Source organism: Chlamydomonas reinhardtii, chromosome 10 (genome assembly GCF_000002595.2).
Source record: "Chlamydomonas reinhardtii strain CC-503 cw92 mt+ chromosome 10, whole genome shotgun sequence".
Taxonomy (NCBI): Eukaryota; Viridiplantae; Chlorophyta; class Chlorophyceae; order Chlamydomonadales; family Chlamydomonadaceae; genus Chlamydomonas; species Chlamydomonas reinhardtii.
The window spans coordinates 2239001-2263849 of NC_057013.1; the positions used below are offsets into that span (position 1 = coordinate 2239001).

Here is a 24849-nt window from a genome sequence, read left to right on the forward strand (position 1 = left end):
GGCGGCAGTGGGCGACCGCCCCCAACAGACGCAAAAACGGTTTGCATTCAGGCGTAACCAACTTGTCCAAAACACGGGACGGGTCGCACCGCACCAACAGGCGCAGGGGCGTGGCCGCTGGATGGCGTGCCCGCAGCCAAGCCTCCGCCACCTTCGTCCATGGCGGCACAAACGCCAGTAACCCACACGCGCCCAGCACACACCGCACCGCCAGTCCAGCTTGCCGCGCCTGCACGTGCAGCTGAAGAGGCAGCAGCCCTACACCACCCAGAGCCGGCGGCACCTGCATGATGTCAAGGGACACCCCCACCGGACGAGCATGGGGTGCGACCGCATACTTAGCCGGCGACAGCCGCCGATCAACAACCGCCGCCACCTGGCCTAACAACTTGCCAACCGGCGCCCACGGCGACGGGAAGCCCGCAAACTCCAGATGGTACAGGACCTTGCTAAGGGCATATGCCGAGGCCGCCGCCGCTCGCCCAAACATCGAAACAGGCATACGCACAATCAAGCCAAGCACTCCCACCACCCCGTCAAAAGCCACTGGCGGGGTGGCCGTCTTCCAATCACCAAAGTGCACCCCGAGCGACTTTGCGGTGTTGACCACACGCCAACCCGGAGGCAGGGGGGGCCCAGCCACAGCTGCTGGCGCCACCCCCAAACCCGCGGAGGTGCCCAACACCAGTAGCTCCACTTTAGACATGTTAAGCCGCTGCCCCGACGCACACCGAAAAACGTCCATGTCCGCCAGGAACCCCGGCACAGCCTGCATGCCCGCGAGAAACGGCGTACAATCATCCGCATATTGGGACGCCAAAGCCGAGGCCAGACCAGCAAGCACGCCATGCCCCTTACTGCGCAGCCACGACAACAGGGCTTGCGCAATGGCGAGGTACAGCAGCGGGGCCAGCGGGCACCCTTGCCGGACTCCTGCCGCCAGCGGCACCCAACCAGACACACGTCCATTAACCAGCGCCGCCCCACGCGTGTCAGTCAGCAGCCGCGACACCCACGTCAAGAAGCCGGCCCCCACGCCCATACGTTCAAGGCAGGCGAGGAGAAACGACCGGTCCACCGTATCATACGCCTTGTAAAAGTCCAGGAAGGCCGCCACACCAGAATTCTGTCCCGCCGCTTTCAGCAACCCAGGAGTCAGTTGCAGCAGCAGTACATTATCAGCAATGCGGCGGTCAGACAGGAAGGCAGTTTGCTCAGGGTCTATGACGCGCCCAAACACAGGTTGCAAGCGCCGACACAGCACACGTGCAAGGGTGCGATAATCAGTATCCGTGAGGGTAATGGGGCGATAGTTAGAGGGCTCCAGGGGATCCCCCGCCTTGTAGAAAAATGTCCACACACCATCCAGAAACCCACCAGGGACCCCTGCCCCCTCGCCAACAGCAGTAAACACATCAGCCAGCACAGGTGAGAAGTCACTTTCATAGTACTGATACAACTCCACGGGAATGCCGTCAGGGCCCGCGGCGCGCCCCGCCGGCGCGGCGGCCAACGCAGCGCGCACCTCCGCGGCGGTGACGGCAAGTTGCCCGAGTTGCGCGGCTTCCTCCGTCGTGCAGCGGCGGCCGTGTTGCTGCAGCGCGGCCAGCACTTGCGCGCGGGCGGCTGGGGCAGGCGGCGGCGCCGCACAGACGTCTTGCCAGTAGGTTGCCATGACCTGGCCCATCACGGTTGGGTCCGAGGTAGCGCTGCCATCGGGGCGTTTGAGCCGGGCTATGGTACGCGGCCCACCTGACGGGCGCAGCATGCGGGTCAGCACCGGGCATGGCTTTTCCCCACCCCGTAACCACTCGTGACGCGTGCGGCGCGCCGCCCCCGCGGCAGCCTGCACCGCGGCGGTGGCGGCGGCACACCGCGCGCGCACCGCCGCCGCTGCGGCCTCCGGCAGCGCCGCACCGACCTCCACTGCGGCCGCGGCGGCAGCAGCAGCCGCGAGCGCACGCGCTTCTTCCTCACTGGCTGCAATGCGGCGGACGGCCGCCACGCGGCTCAGCCGGGCAGCTGACGCGGCCGCTGCCCGTTTGAGCTGCGGCCACCACGCCAGCAGCTCAGCTGGGGCACCCGGCCGGGCTCCAAGCGCCGCAGTCAGCCATGTCCGGTAATCCTTTGTCAGGTCCTTGAAGTCGAGGAACCCCAGGCGAGCTTTGGGCAGGCCTGGAGAAGGTGGCAGGGCCTCCGGCGTCGCTGCCAGCGTCAGCGTCACCAGGCGGTGGTCGGACGGGACACCCGCCTCCACGGCGCAGGCCAGGACCTGGGCCACGAGGCTGCCACTGCAGAGAATGCGGTCAAGGCGCGACGCGCCGTGCGAATGAATGTAAGTACAAACACGCTGGCCAGGCCGGCGCACTCGGAGGACGTCGATCAGACCAGGGCACGCAGCCGCCAGCGCTGCCGCTGCGGCGGGGTCACCCGGCCGCGGGACACCGCTGGCCGTGTCAAGCGCCACGTCGCTAACAAAGTTGAAGTCAGCAGCTAGCAGGTGATTGCCCTCACCGCCAACCGCCGACGCCACCCATTGCTGGGTGAAGGCACGTTGCTCAGGACTTGCCAACGGATAGTAGGCTGCCGCCAGCGTGAAGTCATGCCCGCCCCACTGCACGGGGAGACTGACGCCGCGGCCCACCCACGCGCCGTCAGCAACGGAGGGGGCCGCCACGCCACCCGGGAACGTGACGGCACCTTGCTCCAGCAGACAAGTGCGAATAAGGATGGCAGTGCCGCCGGAGACACGCTGATGGGGCGTGGGGGCGGGGGCCCACCAGGCTGTCCACTCACGCACGTGCAGCCGCAGTGCAGCAGCACGCAGGTCAGCGGTCACGAGGTCAATGTCTTCTGCCCGGACGTGGGTCTCCTGCAGGCAGACCACGTCCAGTTGCTGCCGCTCCCAACAGCGGAGTAGGGCGTGCAGGCGCGGGCAGCCCAGATGCTGGACCCGGCTCCGCAACCCCCGCACGTTGTGCGACCCTACCCGCAGCGGCCGGGGGCCGGCCGCTTGCTGCCGAGGACGGCGCACTACTGCGGAGCCCCCGGCGGGGCAGCCGAGATCACCACGGTGGGGGCGGGGGCGCGGGGCGCACCGGCAGGGCCGGCCGCCACCACCGGCGGCGTGCCGCCGCCACCTGCGCCGCCACCATCCCCATTGTCATGGCCGCGGCCGCCGCAGCTGCCGTCGCCGCCGCCGCCACTGCCGCCGCCGTGGCCGCTGCCGCTGCCGCTGCCAGTTCCGCTGCCGCTGCCATCCGTGGCGGCCGCCGCAGATGCGGCGGCACCGGCACCAGCGCCGGGCGCCAGCGCCAGAGCCAGAGGGGCGGACGCGGGCGGCAGCGTCACCGCGGCTGCAGCGGCCGCAGGCGCCGCGTCTGTCGCCACTGCCGGGGCGGTGGCCGCGGCGGCGCCACCGGGCGCCATCGCCGGCCCGGCGGCCGGGGCAGCGGGGGCCTCCGCGGCACCGGGTGCCGCACCACCAGGCGCCGCCGCACCCGCCGCCGCCAGGGCAGCCGCCGCCGCCGCCGCCTCCGCCGCCGCCTCCGCCTCCGCCAGGGCAGCCGCCGCCGCCGCCGCCTCCGCCGCCGCCTCCGCCGCCGCCAGGGCAGCCGCCGCGGAGGCACCTGCAGCCGGCTTGGTCTTGCCCTTGGGCTTGGCCACCGCGCCGGCCGCCGCGCCCGCGGCCGCAGCCTTCTTGGGCTTCTGCTTCTGCTTCTGCTTCCGCGGCGGTAGGGCAGCCGCGTCCAAGGACGCAGCCGCCGGGCCCGCCGCGTCCTCCATGTCGGCGTCCGAGGTGCCGCCAGCGGTCATGCCCGCATCCTCGTCCTCGTCCTCATCCACCCCGTCCGCCGGCCCCAGGCGCGCCAGGGCGGCGAACGAGTTGCGCACCTCCACCGGCGGCGCTGGCGGCGGCAGCCCCGCTGCCTGAGAGCCGCCAGGAGCCGCCCCGGCGGCAGCCAGTGCCGCCGCCACCTGCGCAGCAGCCTCCGCAGCCGCCGCGGCCGTCGCCTGGGCAGCCTCAGCAGCCTCTGGCGTCAGCCGGGGGCGCTTGCCGCCGCCGTCAGCGTCGCCGTCCGCGGCGTCACCACCACCGGGCGGCGCGCCGCCACCAGCCTCGTCATCCCCGGCCGCGGCCGCCAGCGCCACGCCGGCAGCGGTCTTGGGCGCCGGCACTGCCGGCACTGCCGCCGCCGGCGGGCCGCGGTTGGCCCGGCCGCCAGCACCCGGGCGACTGGCACCGCCCTTGGGACCCTTGGCCACACGCGCCAGGATCGCCAGTCGGTCCACGAAGGTGCACCACAGCCGCTTGGGACCCCACCCGAGGCAGAACGTCGGCGTGTCCGCGGGCACCGCTGACTCCGGCGCCAGCTCGATGTGCACACAGTCACCCTGCTCGACCGCCGTGTGGAAGCGGTAGTCCACGTCCACCTCCACCTGTCGAACCTCCATGCCGAATTCCGCCATCAGTTTGATCACCAGTGCAGGCTCCCGGCCCATGCCGGCGAGCAGGCCAGACACCTTCAGCCAGCGGACGTGCTTCCCACCCGCGGCCGGGGCAGCGGTAAACGCATCCCGCACCTCCCACTGCAGGCTGGGCACGCCGTCGACCGCCAGCGTCTGCAAGCGGCTGTTGGCGTCCAGCCGCTCGAGGAGCGCCGGGCGGGTGGCGCGTGCTATGGCGAAGTCCGTGCGAACACGGACGCCGCCGGGGTCATTGTGGAGCGGGATGCCGCCGAGCCGGTAAGGCGCGGCAACGGCCGCGGCTTCCGCCGCCGCCTCCAGGTCGTCCCAAACGACCCCGTAGAACGTTCTTACGATATCGAACCTCTTCTTAATACAGAGCGCCCGCTGAGTGGCCTCCACAGCATCCGGCGGCACAATCGTGGAAGCCTGGAGGAAGACCATCGGCGGCCGCCCCTTACGTATCCAGTCATTGTATTCTGATTTGAACGCGATGGTCTGCACCGGCGTGCCGGCGCGAGGCCCGGCGCGCGCGGACGTGCGCATTTACCAAACTTAGCGGTGCGAAGTGCACGGGAATTGTCTGAACCAGGTCTAAACCAATCTGTATGGACTTTGCATTAAGGTTGCATTGTTAAGACGCCCCTCAGTAAACCATCTGCGTCGAGTTCAGTGACCCCGGGTCTCAGAATCCTGTAGTCCCCAAATCGCGCCCGTAGCGCCCGCGCGAAATTGCATAATGTTCCTCATAATACGAAAGGCCGATGCAAGCAAAGAGAGCCCGCAAAACGGCGCCCCTGAGGAAAAACGACATGAATGCATGTCGCCGCGCGTACCGTAGTGTCACTGCAAATACTTACAATGCGGCGAATTGTTCATAATGCTCAGTTCAGCTCTTGTCGGGGGCTAACGAGCAGAGCCTGCCTTCATCGCGCCCTCAGTAACGCCACATCGCATTTCCTTGCCGCGGCGCCATAGACACCGCGATATACTTAACAATACTTTCCAGTACATAGAAACAGTATAACGAGGATTCGTGGACGCTAACGAGCACAGCTGCTTCAAATCGCTCCCTAACGCAGGTCGCTCCCCGCTGTAGCAACGCCATAGGCCTCGCTGGCCACGCTTAAATGACTTTGACATATATGATGCGCTGCTACACTTGGCAGAGCTGCAAATCCCGGCGATGCACCTCGCGCATTTCTGGGCATGGCATTATTGCGCTGTTGCGCCAGCGAGGACGCGTCAATCTTCCCTGCACAGCATTTCCGACATCCTTTGGCAAGTCTCTTCTGCAAGTTCAACCACACAAAATCCTGCAGCCAACTCGGCGCAACAGCTGCGCACAACCGGCGCCACCTCCGGTCCCGCTGGGCCCCGCATACTTGCCTGCTGATCCTGCGTTGCACTTCACGACTTGCTTCATGCTGTTCAGTTCTCGGCCTGTCATCAACATCCGCCTGCCTTCTCGCATGCAGCGCATCCCGGCGTGCCAACCGCCCTGTGCCCCGCCCTGCACACAGCCCCCTTCCCCCTCGCTCCCGCCTTGGAGGGACAACCCCACAGACGTCTTGCACCGGGGTCCGTACGGACCCCGGCTTTGTGCTGAAAACTAGGGTTACAATTCCGACTGAGTCGGCGACCCTGGGTCAGCGCCGAAAAGATGTTTAATCATTTTCAGCGCAGTGCCGGCGAGATAGTGCCGCCCGAAGAGATGTCTAGGTAGCCATTCGCAGCCCGCAGGTTCATGGCTCAAAAGATTTAGCAAAATGCGCACAGGGGAAAAAGGCGCGAGACGGGGTGTCTGAATACCGCGTCATTACTCGGCAGACCTACTGCGCTGTCATCATTGTATCATGAAAGCCCTCAATTCATTGACGCGAGCCGGGAAATATGCACAGGGAAAAAAGGTGCAACATGGGGTCTCTTGTTTCTGCAGCTTTGCCCTGATCAGATAGAACAATAGATGCATGCTAACATGAAAGGCACAATCCTTCAATGGGGCAGCGCTAGCTCGCTTGCGGGGCAAGCGCTTTGCAAGCGCTGCATGGGCACACGATAGCCCTGCAAAGTAGTCGCGTTACACCATACAATACATATAAGCAATTTTACAGCGAAGAACGTACGCAGAAGGAGGCTGATCAGCGACATGAATAAGCGACAGTTGCTTTGGCCCCTACATAGCACATTGGCAAATCAGTGCACAACAACATGATCACTTAGCAATTGACGGGGCGACGTCGCGGCTACGGCTACGACCCGCCGACAACCGCTTCATTCGTCGCTGGTCGCCGGTTGCCCCCTCCCCTGGTCGCCCGTGTCGGACCAGTTCGGACCCCGCGGCACACCTCCCCTGTCACCTCCCTCGTCACCTTCCCTGGCCAGAACCGCGTGGTTGCCGGCGGCAGCTTGCCGCCTGAAGATGTCGCCAGATAGCTTCTCACGTCCCAAACGTTCAGGGCTCAAAAGCATCAGATTTATGCTGCATAATTAATGCTCGCTTTCCCCCGCCCCCCCGCCCCTGCACGGCGCATTCCGTGCCCAAGCTGCACGCCCGCTTGCGAACGTGTTGGACCCGCCATCTGTCCCCATGGCTGATTACAAAGGCAAAAACAGCATCACCGGGACCGAGATAGTTACCACAGCTGTCAAAAAAGCAAAAGGAACTTGACTCACCCAGAACTTGACTCACCCAGCACGCGAGCCCCGTGCGCCCACCGCACTATGCCGCTGCGTTCCAAGGTGTACAATGCCCCCTTCAATCTCACCGTGTTGGGGCTGCAACTCGTGAGCTTGCGTCAGGTCCAGTCTTGCACTTCCTGGCCGGCGTGGGCAGGGGTTAGGGGGCGCGTGGTCCCTGCAAACGTCGCCAGAGCTGTCCCAAGCTGTCTTGCCTTTGCGCCTCCGGGTCACCTCGTGCGCCTGGATGTAGCCTAGTGTAGCAGTACCTAGCCGGCTAGCCCACCCAATAACATAACGGGAGACAGGAGCGGGTCCAATGGATGGCAGTTTGGCGACTGCATGCTCACTATTATGCTCGGTGCCTGCCCTCTTGTGACACTAGCGCAGTCACTACAGTCATCGTAAGTGACCAGGGGAGGGTCCGTTCCGGCGCACCCACAACCAGGCCCCCAATCCTGCGCGCCAGGCCCCCAATCCTTCGCGCCAGGCCAGCTTGGGACTGCGCGTTAATACATGGCGGGCAGGCGTTAGCCGCCCGCCCGCGCATGCAATAGGTGAATAGGAAGGTTGGGGAGTGGGTCTGGTCGGGCATCTTGGTTGCCGCCGGGTGGCATCTTGGTTGGCGCCAGGGTGTGCCGCTGCACCCTCCCCTGCGCTTCACATTTCAGTTGCCACGCACCCCAACCTGAGTTTAGCAGGGCGGCACCAGGGGAGGGTGCCCCTGGGCGGCACAGCTCAGTTGGCGCGCGCTCATATCTGGGTTTGAGAGCCGAGTATCGTGAAGTAGGTGCACGGCTGCAGGGCGGCATGCGCAGCGGAACCCGGGCAGCACACGACCGGGCAGCCCACCACCATCCCCGTCAACCTTCGCATGGCTGCAGGTGCCGATCATCCAGCCCGCCATCCCCCCGACCGTCCTGTGAATCCCCCCGATCGTCCTACGAATCCCCGGCGGCGGTGGTGGCGGCCAGGAGGAAGCCCCGACCGGCCTCCAACCCTGCCCAGAGACCCCTGCCCGGCGCCACCCCAGAGCTGGCAAGAGCCATAGCTCCTTGATACCTTTGAATTTCACAGAACGGAAAGCAAGACAGTCACCAACGTCACAAGGGCTGTCTGCCTCTATGCTTAGCTCACATCGTGATTTCTTGACCCCACGCCCCGACCGGCCTCCAACCCTGCCCAGAGACCCCTGCCCGGCGCCACCCCAGAGCTGGAAAGAACCATAGCTCCCTGGAAAGAACCATACCTTTGAATCCCGCAGAACAGAAAGCAGCCAATGTTAGATGCAGCGTGAAAGCCAGCCTGGTCTATCCGATCGACAGCAGCTTCTCCTCGTCTCCGGTGAACAGTTGGTGTGTGTGTCCACTGTCCAAGCATTTCGCGTCACAGGTCCCTGACTCCCTGCATCCCCATGGCCCCATGCGTCCACCATCCCCATACACTTGCTTCTTAGCTGCTGTCTGCCCCGCCCTGCCTTTGCGTAGTCACTGCATCTCGCACAGCTTCAACGTGCGTCCGTGGAGCCCTAATCTCCCACGCCCTGCTTTTTGACGCGAAACGCCTTTGACGCGAAACGCCATCACGATAAGTCATTACTTTTGGCGTCAGGTGCTCTGGCTTCGGGCAATAGGCCCTGGGGTCCCGCCAAGTTGGACGTCAAGATTGGGCTCTGCGTAGGGTGTGGTACCCCACCTTACCCCACTTGCAGGGGTGCCCACTTGGGTGTACCGCCCTCCCCACATCCTCGTCCCTTAGCGCCCTCCAGCTCCCCCTCCATCACCTCGCTAAGTCTCTATGCGATTCACGTGCTATTCTACGTTTGCTTGGCATCGCACGGCGGGAAGGTTGGGTTCGGTTGTCAGGCATAGTTGGCAGGGTGACGGTGCTATACTTGCGACGAAGAGTTAACTACTGCCGCGTGAATACTTGTTTGGTGCGTTGACATTGGATATCGACGATCGCATGAATTCCCGCCTCGCAGCTCGCGCGACCCAGAGCCTTGCGACCCAAAGACTCTGGAAGTCGTCACCTCGCTCCCAAACTCACTAGGATGAATAATTTGAAGTGCTATTTGATAAGCCAACTAAAAGGGGATAGCCAACGTTAAGTTTTGGCCATTCGGGGGGATTGGGCACTCACGCAGGAACAGTGACCAATGGAGGGGACGCAGGGTTCGCGCCATCTTGGTCCATGTCGCCAAACGCATTCGCCAACACCCGTTGTTAATGAATAGTAGAAACGATATCCAGTTTTTGTATGGACTAAGCGCTTGAGACATTCCACGCCAAGGGAAACCGTCGAGAGCATGCCGAGCAAATGAGTGCGCAAGACTCTGGCACTGGCGCTCTCGACTCTGCCAGCCCGGGTTGGGGATTTGTTTTCGGTGAGTCTGTGAGGCCATTGTACATGCACTGTGGGTGTGCAGCTATGGTCCCCTGTTCGCCGCGTCGTAGTTCAGCCAGCTCCTTGTGCGCTGCCACCACGCAGCGGCCCCGCCGCGCACGCCCGAGAACCCAGGAGCTGCACCAGTGACACAACATGTGCAGCACAACGGAACCACTTTGGGAAACCATGAACACGGGGCCGAGGAGGGGCCCTCATTTAGCCTGGGCGCCAGCGGTGCGGCTGCAACACCCATGAGTGAGCACCGCAGCTCATGCTGAGCTGCTATCTGTCTCTTACTGTATGGTAGCACTTCCAACTGGCTGCCAAACATGTTGTCAGCTACTTGCGCTGCTGGTGCTCGTCCTGACCTGACCCACAGGCGGCGTCCGGTCGGTCCCAGGCAGCGCCGGCCCCGGCCCCGGCGCCCGGTCTGGCGGTCCTGGGCACCGCCGCAGCGGTGTCGCCGGCAGCTCCCCTGCCAGCAGCCATCGTAACGGCGCCGCGGGCTCCAGCCGCAACCGCGTTCACGCACAAAGCGCAGCCTCACCCGCAGCGCCTGTCACTGCCACAACAGCTATCGGCGGGCCATCGCCTCCAGTTGCCTGGCCGCAGCTGACTGCACACGCCGGCGCCGCGGCGGCAGCTGGCGGCCTGCTTGACAGCTTCGCACAGGCGGCCGCGGCCTCCGCTGTGGCGCCCGGATCTGGTGTGTGGGGCGCCGCGCCAGCGGGTGAGCTGCAAGCGTCAGGTGAGGCCCCAAGCTTCGGGCAGCCGAGCTTGCCGCCTGCACCGCTGCCGGCTGGCGAGCCGCAGCCACAGCTACAGCCGCCTGTGGAGGGAGAACAGCAGCAGCAGCAGCAGGAGCAGCAGGGCGACGGTCACTGTTACTTGGATGACCTTGTGCAGCTGCTGCTGCAGCCGGACGAGGACGAGGCGGCGCAGCTGTTACTGCAGGCGGAGGCCGCGGGCGGTGGCGGCGACGGCAACGTCATGGAGGGGGTGGTTGGCGGAGGCGGCGAAGGCGGCAGCACGGCTGCTGGCGGGGCCAAGCAGCCGCTTAACGGTACGTCACATTAGGCTTCAAACAGATCCACGGGGAAGTGGGGAACTGCTGTAGCCACGTCCACGCGCAGCCGGTGTGTAAAATCCCGCAACCTGAGGCACCTGCACCTTGCACTTGTGGCCGTGCACCTGTGGCTGTGACGTCGCAGACCTGCACGCGCTGGCGGCGGCGCTGGAGGCCGCGGAGGCAGCACTGGACGCACAAGACGTGGACCTGGGCCTACTGCTGCCCGCGGTGGATCAAGCAGCGGATGACGGCGGCGGCGGCGGCGGCGGTGCAGGCGGTGTGTGGGGTGCCGAGGCGGTGGACGAGGAGGAGCACCCTGCAAACCGGCAGCAGCGGCGGGCGAGGCTGGTGGCGAAGCGGAGGGCTGCTGCGGCTGGGCCGGCGGGGCGGGAGGATGGGCCGACGCCAGCCGCCCCGACTGCCATGGCAGGTACGCCTGGCGAAACCGCTTCCGCCATGCTCAGCATGCGAACGAGTTCAGAGTCCATCCTCAGGCTACGAACTAGTGGAGACAGAGGAGGGCGTATGCTGTCGACGTGCACATATTCAATCCACACGGTGCCGCACTGGTACACTACCTTGGATGCGGTTGGGGACCAACTGCGCCCCACCCGTGTGCGCGCACAACGGCCTAAGTGTGTGACGCACAATGCTGGGCTTTGTACTGCGGTACAGGCGGCGCGGCAGATGGCTGGCACGTTATGCTGGCGGCGCCATCGCCACACAACCCAGAGGTGGGGGCGACAGGATGCAAGGAAGTACCGTATCGTGTAAATGCTGCCCTCAGATGGCAATCGGCCGGACTCATGCTTGGATTGGTCGTGTGTTGCCCATGCGTTCCGCAGCTCCGGCCCGGCCCCATGTGCCGCCCGCGGCCCCGCGCCGCACCCCTGTTCCATTTACCCGCCCCTGCAGAACGTGGCGACACTGTTGGTGGCAGGCCTACTGGTGCGGCCCCAGACCGCCAAGCCGGCGCCGCTGCTGGCTCTGGCGATGGAGGAGGAACACAAGCGGAAGCAGCAGCAGCAGCAGCCCCGGGAGGGAGGCGGTGCTGCTGCCGCCCCTGCCGAGGTCGCGGCAGCGTCGACGGGGCCCGCGGCTGCGGTGCTGCGGTGCTGGGAGGTGGGCGACGTGGAGGCGGCACTGGGCCTACACGGCCGCCGTGTGTACTGCCCGCCGGCGGTGCCTGGCGGACCCTTCAGCTGGCAGCCACTCACGGTGCGTTCGGGGTGGTGGCGGCTGGGGGGTTGGTTGCCGGGGCTCAAGCCGGAACGGTTGGTTGACAGTGTTGCATTCTATGAGCGCCAATGAGGGTTTTGGTTGTGTGCAATGCCCACCAAGTCAAACCGAGGTGCCGCTGAACAGGGCTACAATAAGAATGTGCTGAGTATGCAGCGCCTTCCGACCTTGACGCTGTTGCTGCCGCGCCCCTGCACACACGCGCACACCTTGCAGGTTGCAGTGCAACGCTCCCCGGCGGGCGCCCCGGAGCCGATGGCCGACCGCCGGCCGCAGGGGCCGCAGGGCCCCCGCGTGCGTGGCGCGGGTCCATCAGTCCGCCGGGTGAGAGGCAGGGGCTCCGGGTTTGACACGGCACCTGCACGGCCCAGCTAGCCTGCTTTAATGCCTGCTAGCTGCCATTAAAGCGCTCGCCTTTTCAGTCTTCACGCGCTTTGGGTCCATGATGCACCGCAACCTGTTCTTGACATGTGTTGCTGCCGCGGCCGCCGGGCTGCGTGCGGTGGTGCGCAGGTGGTGGTGCGCGGCGTGCCCGACCACATGGGTGCAGACGACCTGACGGCGCTGTTTGGCAGCGGGCTGCAGCTGCCGGGACACTGCGACACGCCGCTGGTGGGGCTGTAGACACCAGCCCAAACTAAACAAAACCCAATGCAATGGGGACTGAGGGGAGGGCGGAGGAAGTGGGAGGGAAGAGAGCGCTCGGTGCTTAAAAGAGACAAGGTTGGAGGGCTTGAACTGGGGCTGGCTGCAGGGATGTTGCTTGTGACCGCCGTCTCGCCATCTCCTCCGGCACGTGGCTGACGTCTAATGCACTCGTTGCTCGCGCCGCCTCCCCCACCCAACCTGACAGGACCGGCGCTTCTTGCTGCTGTGCCCGGACCACGTATCTTTCCAGGCGGTAGGTAGCGGGGCGCCAGGCTCTGGGCATATCGGAGTAAGGAGTCGTGGCAGCACGAGTGCACGCTACTCCACAAACTGCTGTGTGCGCGGTGTGTGGCGCGCCAACGGCCTCCGTGCTCCTCCTGCCCCGCGCCCGCTGCCCGCTGCCCGCCTGTGTGTCCTGTCGCGCTGCAGGTGCTGGGCTGGCACGGCTGCCGGCTGCCGGTCAAGGTGGTGGACGCGCTGCAGCAGATCGTGCCGCACCACGTGGAGGGCTGGAGCCAGCTGTGCGTGGAGGTGAGGACCGCCGATGACGCTGGAAAGATGCGGGAAGACGCCAGCCGGTCTGGGGTTGAGGGCAGGCGGACCGCCGCGTAGGGTCAACTCCACCCTACTTTATGACAGCCACCCCATGCCGCGCCATCGCATAGTTATTCACACGCCCCTTTCCACCCTACCCCTGCTGGCGTACCGGTATCCACACGTGTCCGCAGGAGGACGACGGCGTGCTCCTGCCGGCGCTGGTGACGCAGCTGCTGGCGGCGGCACGGCAGCAGGCCGCTGCCGGCGACGCCGCCGCCGTCACCACCCTGGCCGCCGCCACGCGGCCGCCCAACTACGCGCAGCAGCGCTTCCGGCCGCCGGGCCGCTTCCACCCCGCCGACTTGGACGTGATGGACGAGGCCGAGGCGGAGGAGGAGGCGGAGGCCATGGAGGCACTGCTGGCGGCCGAGGCAGCGGCACGGCAGGCGGCAGCGGCCGAAGCGGCGCTGCCAACCGCCGCAGTCGGTGCGTTGGCGCTGCCAAGCAGCAGTGGCAGAAACAGCAGGAGCAGTAGCGTCAGCGTGCCCGGAGGCGGTGCTGCAGCCGCGGGGGCAGCGAGGCCGGCCGCGTCGGCAGTGGTTGCATCCAGTGCCGCGGCCGCCGACGCTCCCGGGCGGGTGGCGGGGCAGCGGCCGGTGGTGCCTGCTCCAAGGGTGCGGGCCAAGGGCACGGCCCAGGCGGGTGCTCGCGGAGCAGCGGCCGACTCTGACGACGCTGCGGCAGTCGCGGCGGCGGTGGCGGAGCGCGCGGAGAGCTCCCGCGGCGCATCCTCCAGCGGGCTCGGTGCGCGGCCGGCGCCGCGGCCTCGCCGCGCCGGTACGGCCAGCCACTTCGCTTCCTCCGCCGCCGGCGGCTTCTGGGGCGCTGGGCCGGGCCCGAGCCCTGCGGCCTCGGCATCTGGGCTGAACCCCTGCGCCTGCTGTCCCGTGCCCGGCATGTTGCAGCCGCCGGCCGGCGGCGCCGCCGCCAGTGCCGGCGGCAGCTCCAGCACCTGGAGTGGCGCCGCCGCTATGGAGCTGCTGAACAAGCTGCTGGCCCTGGGCATAGACGCGGGACTGGACGATGACCTGACTTCCGCGATGGGTGGCGGCCTTAGCAGCAGCAGCGGAGGAGGCGGCGGCGGTGATGGTGGTGGCGCGGGGAGAGGCGGAGGCCGCAGAGCTGCCGCGACCGGCGGCGGCAGCGGCGGGGGCGAGGATGCTGACGAGGCGCCGTATTTTCGGCGGAGCCGCAAGCGCATGTCCACGCACTTTGACCGCCGGCCTGAGGACTACAGTGATAATGATGAGGAGGAGGATGGTGAGGATCAGGGTGATGACACGACGGCCAACTCGCCGGATGGAGAGGAGGCGCAGGAGGAGGCGCAGGAGCAAGAGCAGGGGCAGCAGTGTGGGGGAGCGGGGCCCGTGGTTGCAGATGGCGCGGCAAGGGGCGCTGGGCAGGGCGATACGGCGAGCGGTGCTGAGGGCCGGGCGCAGGCGGGCACGGCGCCGGGCGCAGTGGCTGCAGGAGGCGGCAGCTCACACGCCTTGGTTGCGGTGGATGGAGCCGATGACTTGCACGCCCTGTTGTGAGCGGCGGCGTGTGGTAATGTGGTTGGCAGTTGGCGAGTTGCTGGGCCCCTGCAGGTGTTGGGCTGTTGAGGATGCGTGACCACAAAGACGATCTTGAATTAATTTGCCATGAACGTGCCCGTGGCCGTAACCTTGCTTCTTTCCATGCCCCCTTTCGGAAAGCAGCCGGCGTGGGCATGATGGCAGCAGTGCAGCAGTGCAGCTACGCAGCTGTAACCTGGCCGGCGCTCCAGGGCCGGTCGTGAGTAAACTTGGGAAGCCGTGCGCAGGTGCATGACAGGTCGGCCGCCCGCTTGATTGATGACGTAAGCCCCCCCCCCATGCTCAACCTGCCGCAGCCCTCACCCCGAATCCAGGTGTTACTGCTCTAGTGTGGCTGTGCTGCCTTTGCAAGTCCACGTCCCAGCTGTGACGGCACAGGCCCCGTCGTACCGGTCACTTCGCGAAGCCGGTGCGCAACAGGCCACGATTCCACATTTCCTATACGACCACGCCTCAAGAGCCAGCTGTCAAGTGCCGCTACGCCGCTACGCCGCTTCCACGCCCAGCTCCGTCTCGCCCATGGCAGGGCGACACAGTGGATCGGACTTTGCAGCAGTGCGTGAGAGTGTGAGGCGCTGTCCTGGCGGGGTTTGCACACTTAAACAGTTGAACGGCCGTCTGCCATGACAACCCGGCACGGCCCTGGATAGTGCCTCAGCAGGTGCACAATAGGCCAGTTACAGCCCGTTTCGCCTCCTCTTACTCTCAGTGCAGCAGAACTTGCATTGCGCTAGCACTCCGTTACCCCTGCCATGCTGCGCAACGCGCACGCAACCAGCCAGCCCCTCCTCTCCTACTATTTTGTCATAAGCCTGGGTGTCGGGCGTCGCCCTTCCGATCCGCACCCTGTGCCCGCACGAGCCGGTGCTGCCGGCTGCCGCCTCCGCGCAGCAGCACCGCGCGCACTACGCAGGCGGCAGGCCAGCGGACCCTTGCCCCCTCGCCCCGAACTGCCACCACTGCAACAGCAATGTGAAGGCCCAGTACCACCAAAGAATTTGTCGTACCAAAGCAACAAACAAACATTGCAGGCCAATTGGCCCACACGCGATGCCCACGCACCCTTGTTTTTTTCAAGAGTCCGTGCTACGGTACTTGCAATTTGCAACCTCAGCCGATCCGGCCCTCTGAACTGCTAACTGCTCCACCAAATGCCCACAAGCAACTGCTCCAGCGCCTCTGCATGCTACACTCCGCCGCATGCACGTCCGCTTGCTCCTTCGCCTGTTGCTTTCGCCGCTGCTTTCGCTCCGCTCAAGCTGCCTCGGCCCTGCTTCTCCGCCTGCACCACCTTCTACAGCATCTCCTCCCCCTCCTCATGCCTGCTTCCTCGCCTCCTCGCACGCCCGCTTACTTCTTCCCGAGCAGCTCCTTCACCTTGGGGTGGTTGAGCGGGTTGGTCAGCGCCTTGGCCTCCGTCACCTTGGCGGCCGCCAGCGCCAGGCTGCGCTCGCCCATGGTGACCGACTGCTTGGCGCGCTCCGCCTCGTTCTTCAGCTCAGCCAGCCGTTGGTGCGCCGCCGCCAGGTCAGTCTGCAGCGGCGAGGCGGGAAGTGGGGGAGAAGGCGGGGTAGGGAGCCGGGGAGGCGAGGGTCAGGCGTTGAGAATGCAGGGTTGCGCAGGGGTGGGTGGGAACGGACCGGGGGCGGGGAGGGGGTGATGGGAGGCCGGGGCACGTGGAAGCATGTAAACGCCCCCCCCCCCCCCGAGAACGCGTGAAGCGGGATTCCAAGTGAATCTGGCTGGTACGGGAGGTTTCTTTGAGCGGAATCGGGCCTCTTGCGGTCCTACCTGCTTGGCCTTCAGGTCCTCCGTCTTCGAGTTTAGCTGCTGCTCCAGCTGCTGAACCTGTGTGCAAGAGGTGTCGAAAATGGAGGTTGAAGGGCGTGCACAGAATTCCCGCAGGGGCCACAGCCGCGACGTGCCACGCCCGGAGACAGCCGCCACCAGCAAAGGGTGTTGTGCGGCATGCCGGGCATGCATGCCAGCTTATAGGCGCATGGCATTCCCTTGTTCTAAATGTAAGCGTGCAGTGCGTCGCGTCGGCGGCAACGACGCCGCGTAAAGCCGTGATGGTGGGCAAGCGATGCCACGCTCGCGTCACCCACCTGCTTACGAGCCGCATCGAGCTTGAGCTCGAGGTCCTTAATCGCCTTAAAGCTCTGCTGCTCCGCCAGCTGCAGCTCGGCGATACGCTCTTCCGCTCCGCTCTGCGCCTTTGTCGCTGTCGCAGCACGCTTCTTCTCCGTATCGATAAGCGAAACAATGTCCGCACGGTCTTTCTCGTATTTCCGGACTTCCGCCTGCTGAACGACGAAGTATCCGCCAAAGCCCACGGCGCCAAGGCCAGCAACACCTAGTATAGCCTTCTGTGCGGTAGAGAAGGCCATTTCAACTGGGGTAAAAGGACGTGCAGTAACAGCAGCAGTGCACAGGCTACCGAAACACTCTTGGGTCTGATGAAAGGCTGCAGACTGGTGAAGCTGGAGCAGGGGTGGAGCTGTACTATGTAAATGCACGGTTCTGTCAAGCACCGACTGTCACGTTTGCGAGAGACAATCGCAATTCCGATACACCATCCCTTTCAGGGTTACAGCCTCACCGCATTCGCACACGCGAAGAGAACCCCCTCGTCCCAAGAGTATATTATGCCCACAGTTGCCGTAGATTTCCCTGCTACCATCTCGCAAAGCTCCTCCCATCCTGCTCGAAAGGGTTGCCAGTCAGGCACGCTCAACCTTGGCCGAGTGCCACGCCCTGATGTGCCAGTCCATCATTGCCCCTGCTTAACCAGTGCTCTCACTCAAAGAAGGGCGGGTCCTGTATACGTAACCATGCCGTAACACCAACAGGCTGGCCGTAAGATGATTGTGCCCGGCCAAAAACACGTCAAGCAGCCCCTCCTAACCGCTCGTTTACAGCAGGCGCCAGCACTAACGTCAGTGTTAAGCCGTGGCCAGCTAGCTACCGCAGTCAACCTGCAAGCTTTGTCAAATGACCTGTCATGTCTTGCAACTATCTAACTTGCTACGGCCTCGGCAATCAAGCTGCACGGCGTCAACGGCATGCGCCGCTGCTCCCTCGCCGACGCAGCCAGTCGCCATGCTGCGCACGCCCCGCGTCATACACACAAGTCCCCGCGGCAGCATCAGCCCATGAACCCCGATCAGAGGTTCCGGTGCCCAAGGCACGGCGCGCCCGACAGCCCAAATCCCTTAGCCTCCGCAGCTCAAGCTCAGCCACACGTCAGCGCACTCAGCCCTCCAACCAGTTTGCCAGCCAACCAGCCAGCCCGGCCCAGACGCACGCAGGCAGCGTGTGCCGAGTTGCTCGCGTCACGCCGCGACTGTCCCACTGGCTGCTAGCGGCACCGGCACCGGCAGCAGCAGTGCACCCGGAGCGGGCCCTCACCCCGCGTCTGCCAGCAGCTGCTGTGCCGGGTAAACGTCGCCGCCGCCTGGCAGCCAGCGGAGGCCGTCGCATGGCATGCGCACGTACAGCCGTGCTGCAGCCTGCACCCGCCGCCACCGATGTCATCGCGGCTGGACCGGAGGGACTTGTGGTCCCACTACGCCACCACAGCAGCAGATCGGTGTGTGGCCCCAACGGCCAGCACCTCAGCGGCCTCCTGGCAGTGTCGGCGGTCGCCGCAGCCATTGCAGCTGCTATGACCCAGAGCTGGCAGCCACCAGCCGCCAGCGCCCCCGTCAACCCCTCAGCAGTGCTGCAGCATGCCCTCCACAGTTCATTTTCCCCACACCCCGCAAAGACCTGCATCCCACATAGCCAGACCGCTCCCGTTGGCGCCCGAACGCTCCTAGCAGCCAGGCGCATGCAGCCTAGGTGCTGCTGCTACAGCTGCTACTGTTGCTAATACTGCTGCTGCTACTGCTGCTGATGTTGCAGCTTATGCTGCTGCTGCTGCTACTGCTGCTGCTGCTGCTACTGCAGCAGCGAGCAGAGTATCAGACCGCCCGGCCATTGCAGCAACGCTGCTGCGATTTAAAGCGAGGGGAAGACTTTCCGCAGCGCCGTGATGCCGCCCGCCGCCACCACGCCCACCGCACCCGCCACCGCCGCCTGCCGCGGCCCACGAGGCAGCCGGAACAGAGCCCCGCTAGTGAAGCCTGCAGGCGGGAGGGCAGAGGCATGGAGTTTAGCCGCAGCACCTCAGCACAAGCGCGTGCGCATCACGGCCGTAAGAAAGGTCAGCAACCCGCTGATCTGCCTGGGTAGCTCCGGGCGCCCGAACTGACTTAGACGCAAAATCCAACCCGCAGCTCCCGGGTCCGCAACTTTGAACCCCAAAGCTTTGCCGTGTTGCTAATCCTGCTCCCTCCTCGCGCTGTGCTCGCCGAGCTGCCCCTAGTGAATCCTCCAAACCTGCCGCCCCCCTGCCCTGAGAGCTCTCCGCCAAACCCGCGGGTCCCTCCAGTGGGCGCCCGTTGACTAGCGCGCCATGTCTGCCTCCCGCTCACTCCCCGGAAACGTCTGTCGAGTGCCGCTCCGTTGTCGAAGCATAGGCCACGCTCTCCTCCTAGCTCTTTTGCATGCGGTTCGGTTTAGTCTTGCCCCCACAACCACCATCACCACACACTCTCTGCTTCGTTTACGTACTGCCTGACCCCACTCGCCCTCCCTCCCAGCTCAGCTCCTTCCTCTCCCTCCCTACTCGGCGTCCTGTCCTCAGTCCTCCCCTCTGCGGCTCTGCCCCTGCCGATTCCCTCTCACCTCTTTCCTCCAGCCCCACCCCGACCCTAACCCCAACCCCAACCCCAACCCCAACCCAGACCCCAACCCCAACCCCAACCCAGACACCGTCCCTAGCGCCTCTCACCCGCCAGCAGGGTGCAGGCGTTGTCGGGCACGCCGTACGGCTCCAGCTGGTACACGTACAGCGACTCAGCGCCGCTGAAGAACAGACCCAGGATGCCGCAGCTGTTGCTCCATGGCCGCGCGAAGGAGCCTGTTGTGATGGCGGTGGCGGTGGCGGTGGCGGAGGGTGGAATGGGTGAGACGCGTGACGCGGGTGGGGCGGGTAAGCACGCGGCGCCGTGTGCTGGCTTGCTGGCTTGAGCGGAGCGGACAGAAGCTTTGGAACCCAGGCGTACAAGCTGAGTAAAGCATCTGTAAGCGTAACCCAGGGCGCGCAGGCCGTCATCCAAGTCAATCCCAGCCCGTCGCCACTGCCACACGGGAGCAGCACAGCACGGCCCGCTACAACACCCTGCGCGTTTCTCGAAGGCCCCCACCTGCCCAGCGCCGGCACCCCCGCCCAATGAGACCCCATCGCGCTGTCCAGCTAGCACCCCGCCCATCGCCCTGTCCACACTTTGCGAGCTGGTTCCGAACCCTGGCGCCCCCTCGAGAAAGATGATCGCACCGCATGTGTTCAACACTCGGTTCGTCTTCAGCTTGAGCGTGTCCGTCACAACCTCCGGCTTGGTCACGACAAACTTGTACAGGCCGGCCCCCACTCCAACGACGCCACCTGCGTGATCGCGGGCGAATCATCAGAACCCGCCGACACATCAGCATCCACCGTGTGCAGCCAGGCCTCCCAACACTCACCCGCCAGGTACCCTCCTCCGCAATAGAACTGTAGATGCTGCGTCCAGTCCCGTCTCCGCACAGAGGCCTCCTCCTCGAACACAAACTCGGGTTGCTCGGGCAATCTGAACAGGTGAGGCTTCGTGCCGATGGCCTGAGTCGACAATCCCTCGTAAGGGTTGTAGAGCTTGCCTTGGGGCGCGCTAAGGCCCGCAGCGCCCAAGAGCGTGGCGTTGGGTTGCACATCGCGAAGCGCATCGTGCGCCGGTGACGTTGAGGGCAATGATACTGCAGGTTCAGGCGCTGGGCTCGGTGTTGCTTCTACGGAGGCAGCAGGTTCCTCGCCGCGAGGCTTGCGCCCTGATAGTCGGTCGAGAAATCCCATCTTGTTTTGTTAGTCTTGACCAATCGAGGCAGCGTTCGACGAATTCAGACTACTATGCGAGCTACCTAAATGTTCTGGGTGAAAGCGATCGACACTTTGCAGCGGAAAGGCACCAGTTATGTCCCATCCATGGCGTGGCGTGCCACTGTGGAGACTTTGATGGAGCCCCCCCCCCCTCTGACCACGAACCCCACACAAACATCATAGTGATGCGGTAATGCCAGTACAGCCGTGGGGCTCTATGAGTGCCGTCAAGCGACCGGCGCCGTACCGCAAACAGTGGATAGCGTTCACAGTGCAATGGTTACACGTATGGTAGGGACGCCCTGCTGTGACATCAGCGGCGTACCACCTGCAACGCCGACAGCCAGCTCTACGATTTGGGCTAGGTGGCCCTGCTCCCAGTGGAAGCGCCACCACCTATACATAAACGATAAACCTTCCTATGCCGCCTCTAGGGTAAAGGCCTGTTCAGTCCACGCTTCCATCTTCTTTGCTTTCAATCCAAGTGCGGCCTGGTGCTTTCAATCCAAGGGCGGCATGGTGGGGTCTTGTCACACCTCCTTGCTTTGGCGCCCTGGCTCACAAAGAATTGTCGGCGTGCCACTAGGTGCCACAGGAGCGCCACCAGGGGCCCCAGTCCCCTGAGCATCACAGTGTGCGTGTTATTGACGAGTGGTGCGGTAGACAGCACCCCGGTCACAGCAGGTGCTCGCACTTGTCATACCCCAGCGGCAGCTGCCTTGCTGGCGGCAGGGTCCGCGCCGGAGACCTTTCAAAGCCGCTCCGGGCTGGGGAATGCCCACCTAGCAAGTGACAAGTGCCGGACGAGGGCGTGTCAGAATGCCCTTCTATCGAAGATGCTTCCTTGCGTGCTCAAAACGTACAGGCCGTTCCTCCCTAGATATCCATCATTGATTCCACCCAACCCCCAACCCCACCCCATTCCGTGGTTACAGAACGTGGCTTCCCCAGCCCGGCATGCACACGCAAATGCAAGCGCAGCGAGTGCTGACTCCCAATGTACTAATGGCGATCGCTCAAATGTTTGACACGATTATTGCAATGCACAAATACTGCAAGTACATGTAATTTTAATATAGCAATTGCACGCATTAGCTATCCTTGCGCGGGTCGGGCAACCATGGCTTGCGATGGTTGCGCGGCGCCGTCGGCTGCTCGCATCATTCACTCGGCAATCTTAGATTACAGTGCCGACTGCGCCGAGTTCTGCCCGGTGCCGGGATTGAACCGGCTGCTGGCGCTCGGCACGTACCAGCTGCTCGAGGCGGAGCAGCGGCGAGTGGGCAGGTGGGGAGTTCAGGGGTGCTAACCGGCGTACGAGGACCTCTCGCAGCCCTAACAATCTTATAACTGTATAACATCACCCCGTTGTGCATGGGGCGCTGCCGCTGCACATTGTGGCACGCCACTGTGCAAGCCAAGCGTTCCACCGCTACCGGCACGGACAACAGCCCACTCTCATGACGGCGTACACAGGTGTTACCTGTACGCCCTTCCACAACGGGGACATGCTTCGCTGCAGCCTGGGCTGCTGCCGGCAGCTGCAGCAGAAACAGCATCGGGAGCGGCAGCGTGCCGGGCAAACGCCGCTGACAGCGAGGGGGCGGCGGCGGCCTCGGCGGCCTTGGCAGGCGGCGCCGGGTGTGTGCCGGTGGCGGGACCGGCAGCGACCCTGGACATGCCTGGCGTCTTTGACATCAAGTGGGCGCCTGCAGCCGCTTCTTCCATCGACGGGATGGGTCCACGGACAGGGACAGGGGATGCGGCGATGGCATCAGGCGCGGCATCAGGCGCAGCAGCTGGGCATGCGGAGGCAGCCGGTGGCGTGCGGGCGCTGCTGGGGGCGGCGCTTGCGGACGGAACACTGCGTCTGCTGGAGGCGAGCTTGGTGAGGCCGCGAGCGGCGCTCGTCTTAAACCCCATAATCGAACAGGCGTTCCTGGTTTGAGGCGTGCGTTGCCTAAGGCCAACAGGTCCGTGCCTTGCAGCCACAGCGGAGATAGTGTGAGCTGAGGGATTGCATGTGCATTACGCAAACATGCAGGGTGCCGGCGAGGCCGCCCCGCTCTTCCGGGAGGTTGCCAGCGTGGAGGCCTGTGCCGGCGGTGGCATGGCACTGTCACTGGACTGGCAACTGGGGGATCCGGCGGCGGCGGCAGACGGCGACGGCGGCGACGGCTGTGGTGGTGGCGGGGACCGAATCGTGTGCTCTAGCTCCGCCGGCACCGTGTCCGTTGTTCAGGTGTGTGGAGGTGGGGCGTAGAGGCAGCGGTGCATCAGGATGGAACGACACGATAGTGTATGACAACGCCGTAGTGTTGCACACTCCAGCGGTGTGTTTGTGTCGCCAATGTTCTTTGGTGGTGTGCGTGTGTCTGTGTGTGTGTGTGCAGGTGCGCCCCAGCGGCCTGGAGCTTGTGTCGGAGTGGGAGGCACACGAGCTGGAGGTGTGGTGCGCCGCCTGGCATCGACACCAGGTGTGTGTGTGTAGGTGTGTGTGTGTGTGTGAGTGTGTGTGTGTGTGTGTTAAAGAGCACAAGGAAAACGTTGCGCAAAGACAGTGTATGCGATGCAGCAAAGCGACGGTTTACGGATGTTACCTGAAGTTACCTCGCATACCTGCTGCGGTGAGCCGCCAGTGTGTGTGTGTGTGTGTGTGTGCGTGCATGTGTGCGTGCGTGTGTGTGTGTGTGTGTGTGTGTGTGTGTGTGTGTGTGTGTGTGTGCGTGTGTGCGTGTGTGCCGGAAGGCGGGCGGGGCAGCCCGTACTCAGCACGGCAGCTCGACCCACGCTGCCAAGGTCCCACGGGCTGGCAAACACCTGGCCGACTGGCTGCAAGACACCCCAGGAGGCCGTCGTGGGCTGCATGCACATGGGTATGACGCCGGCCTGAGGAGGAGTCATACCTGTGGGGGCTGCATGCTTGCCGTGCGCCCATGCGACCATGCGCCGGTGCGGCATGCAACCTCACGGCAGGCGGACACACATGTCCCCACACCGCCGTGTGGCTCCTGCAGGCACACGTGGTGTTCTCGGGCGCAGACGACTGCTACTTCAAGGCTTGGGACACGCGCGCCGAGCCCGCCGCCGCCGTCTTCAGCAACCGCCGCACGCACAGCGCGGGCGTGTGCACGATCTCGCCGCACCCCGTTGACGCGCACCTGGTCGCCACGGGCAGCTATGATGAGCACGTGCGGCTGTGGGATGTGCGTAATCTGAGCAAGCCCGTCGTACAGACTGAGGTCAGTCTGCTGCCGTACACATTCTGTTCACAAGCCACGCTTGTGTGCTCAGCGAGACAGCTTGCCTGCCTCCTTGCACGTGTCTCTGCTTGATTATGCACAGGGCTGAACGGTGTGCCTGGTTGTGTGCCTGAGCCCCACCGCCCTCCCTGGCTGCCTGCTGCAGACCACCACCGGCGGCGGCAACTGGCGGCTGCGGTGGCACCCGCACGACCCGCACGTCCTGCTGGCGGCGTGCATGTGGGTGCTGCACGTGCTGGGCGTGCTGGGCGTGGTGGTAGCGGTGGTGGTGGTGGTGGGCGGAACATACTGGGGCGGAAGCGCCTGTGCCTGCGCACTTGTCAGGTTGTACGTGTCCGGCATGGCATAGTGCATGCCAGTCAGCCAGCCTGTCAACCCGCAAGCCAGCAAGCCGCATGCGCATCGTGACTCCCAACCACACAAACCAACCGTTGTCCTGCTGGTCCTCCCGGTGCCACCGACCGCAGGTACAACGGCTTTGCCGTGCTCCGCTCCGACCCCGGGCACACGGATCTGCAAGTGGTGGCCACCTACCAGTCGCCCAACAAGAACATCGGCTACGGCGCGGACTGGTGGCAGGAGGTGCGAGACCGCCAGCAAGAGCGCGCGGAGCAGGAGGAGGAGGCGCGTGGTGCAGGAGCCGCGGGCTCGGAGGCACAGGGCACGGCAGGGGGTGAAGAGGCTGGGCGGGCGGCGGAGGCAGCAGGCGTGAGTGGTGGCGGCGATGGTGGTGGCGGTGGTCAGGACGGCGGGTGTTGGCTGGCCGCCACGTGCTCCTTCTATGACAAGGTGCACACGCTGGTGTGGCTGCCCACGCGCTAGGTGAAGCCGTGGATGATGCCACACGACGGGAACAACGAGGGCCTCTGGTGTTGTAGCTAGAGCAAACTCAAGCTGCGGCCGATACCTCAACGGCATTGCGGCTGCGCACAAGGAAGTGCCGTAGCTGGGAACCGCTGAAGA

General features: G+C 64.8%; 4 protein-coding genes across 4 annotated transcripts; 2 read left to right on the plus strand and 2 right to left on the minus strand.

Annotated features, from left to right (window-relative positions):
• The first annotated feature begins 9392 nt into the window (after positions 1-9392).
• CHLRE_10g434150v5 (uncharacterized protein) lies at positions 9393-14850 on the plus strand. The gene is made up of 11 exons (XM_043066695.1): positions 9393-9532; positions 9637-9742; positions 9914-10597; positions 10746-11033; positions 11279-11337; positions 11519-11821; positions 12059-12166; positions 12356-12454; positions 12696-12743; positions 12920-13021; positions 13219-14850. Exons 2-11 carry the CDS (start codon positions 9721-9723, stop codon positions 14620-14622), a joined length of 3117 nt encoding a protein of 1038 aa, XP_042920092.1. The 5' UTR covers positions 9393-9532; positions 9637-9720; the 3' UTR covers positions 14623-14850.
• A 399-nt stretch (positions 14851-15249) lies between these two features.
• Positions 15250-17162, minus strand: CHLRE_10g434200v5 (uncharacterized protein). Its single transcript, XM_001702419.2, has 3 exons — positions 16773-17162; positions 16456-16512; positions 15250-16197 (listed from the first exon to the last, which is right to left on the minus strand). The coding sequence occupies exons 1-3, from the start codon at positions 17052-17054 to the stop codon at positions 16015-16017; spliced, it is 522 nt and encodes a 173-aa protein (XP_001702471.1). The 5' UTR covers positions 17055-17162; the 3' UTR covers positions 15250-16014.
• Positions 17163-17242: 80 nt separating this feature from the next.
• On the minus strand, positions 17243-20692 carry CHLRE_10g434250v5 (uncharacterized protein). Its single transcript, XM_043066696.1, has 4 exons — positions 20236-20692; positions 20048-20155; positions 19502-19630; positions 17243-18791 (listed from the first exon to the last, which is right to left on the minus strand). The coding sequence occupies exons 1-4, from the start codon at positions 20597-20599 to the stop codon at positions 18667-18669; spliced, it is 726 nt and encodes a 241-aa protein (XP_042920093.1). The 5' UTR covers positions 20600-20692; the 3' UTR covers positions 17243-18666.
• A 940-nt stretch (positions 20693-21632) lies between these two features.
• On the plus strand, positions 21633-24844 carry CHLRE_10g434300v5 (uncharacterized protein). Its single transcript, XM_043066697.1, has 7 exons — positions 21633-21910; positions 22100-22511; positions 22668-22865; positions 23017-23100; positions 23641-23865; positions 24032-24105; positions 24354-24844. The coding sequence occupies exons 1-7, from the start codon at positions 21744-21746 to the stop codon at positions 24706-24708; spliced, it is 1515 nt and encodes a 504-aa protein (XP_042920094.1). The 5' UTR covers positions 21633-21743; the 3' UTR covers positions 24709-24844.
• The last annotated feature ends 5 nt before the right edge of the window (positions 24845-24849 follow it).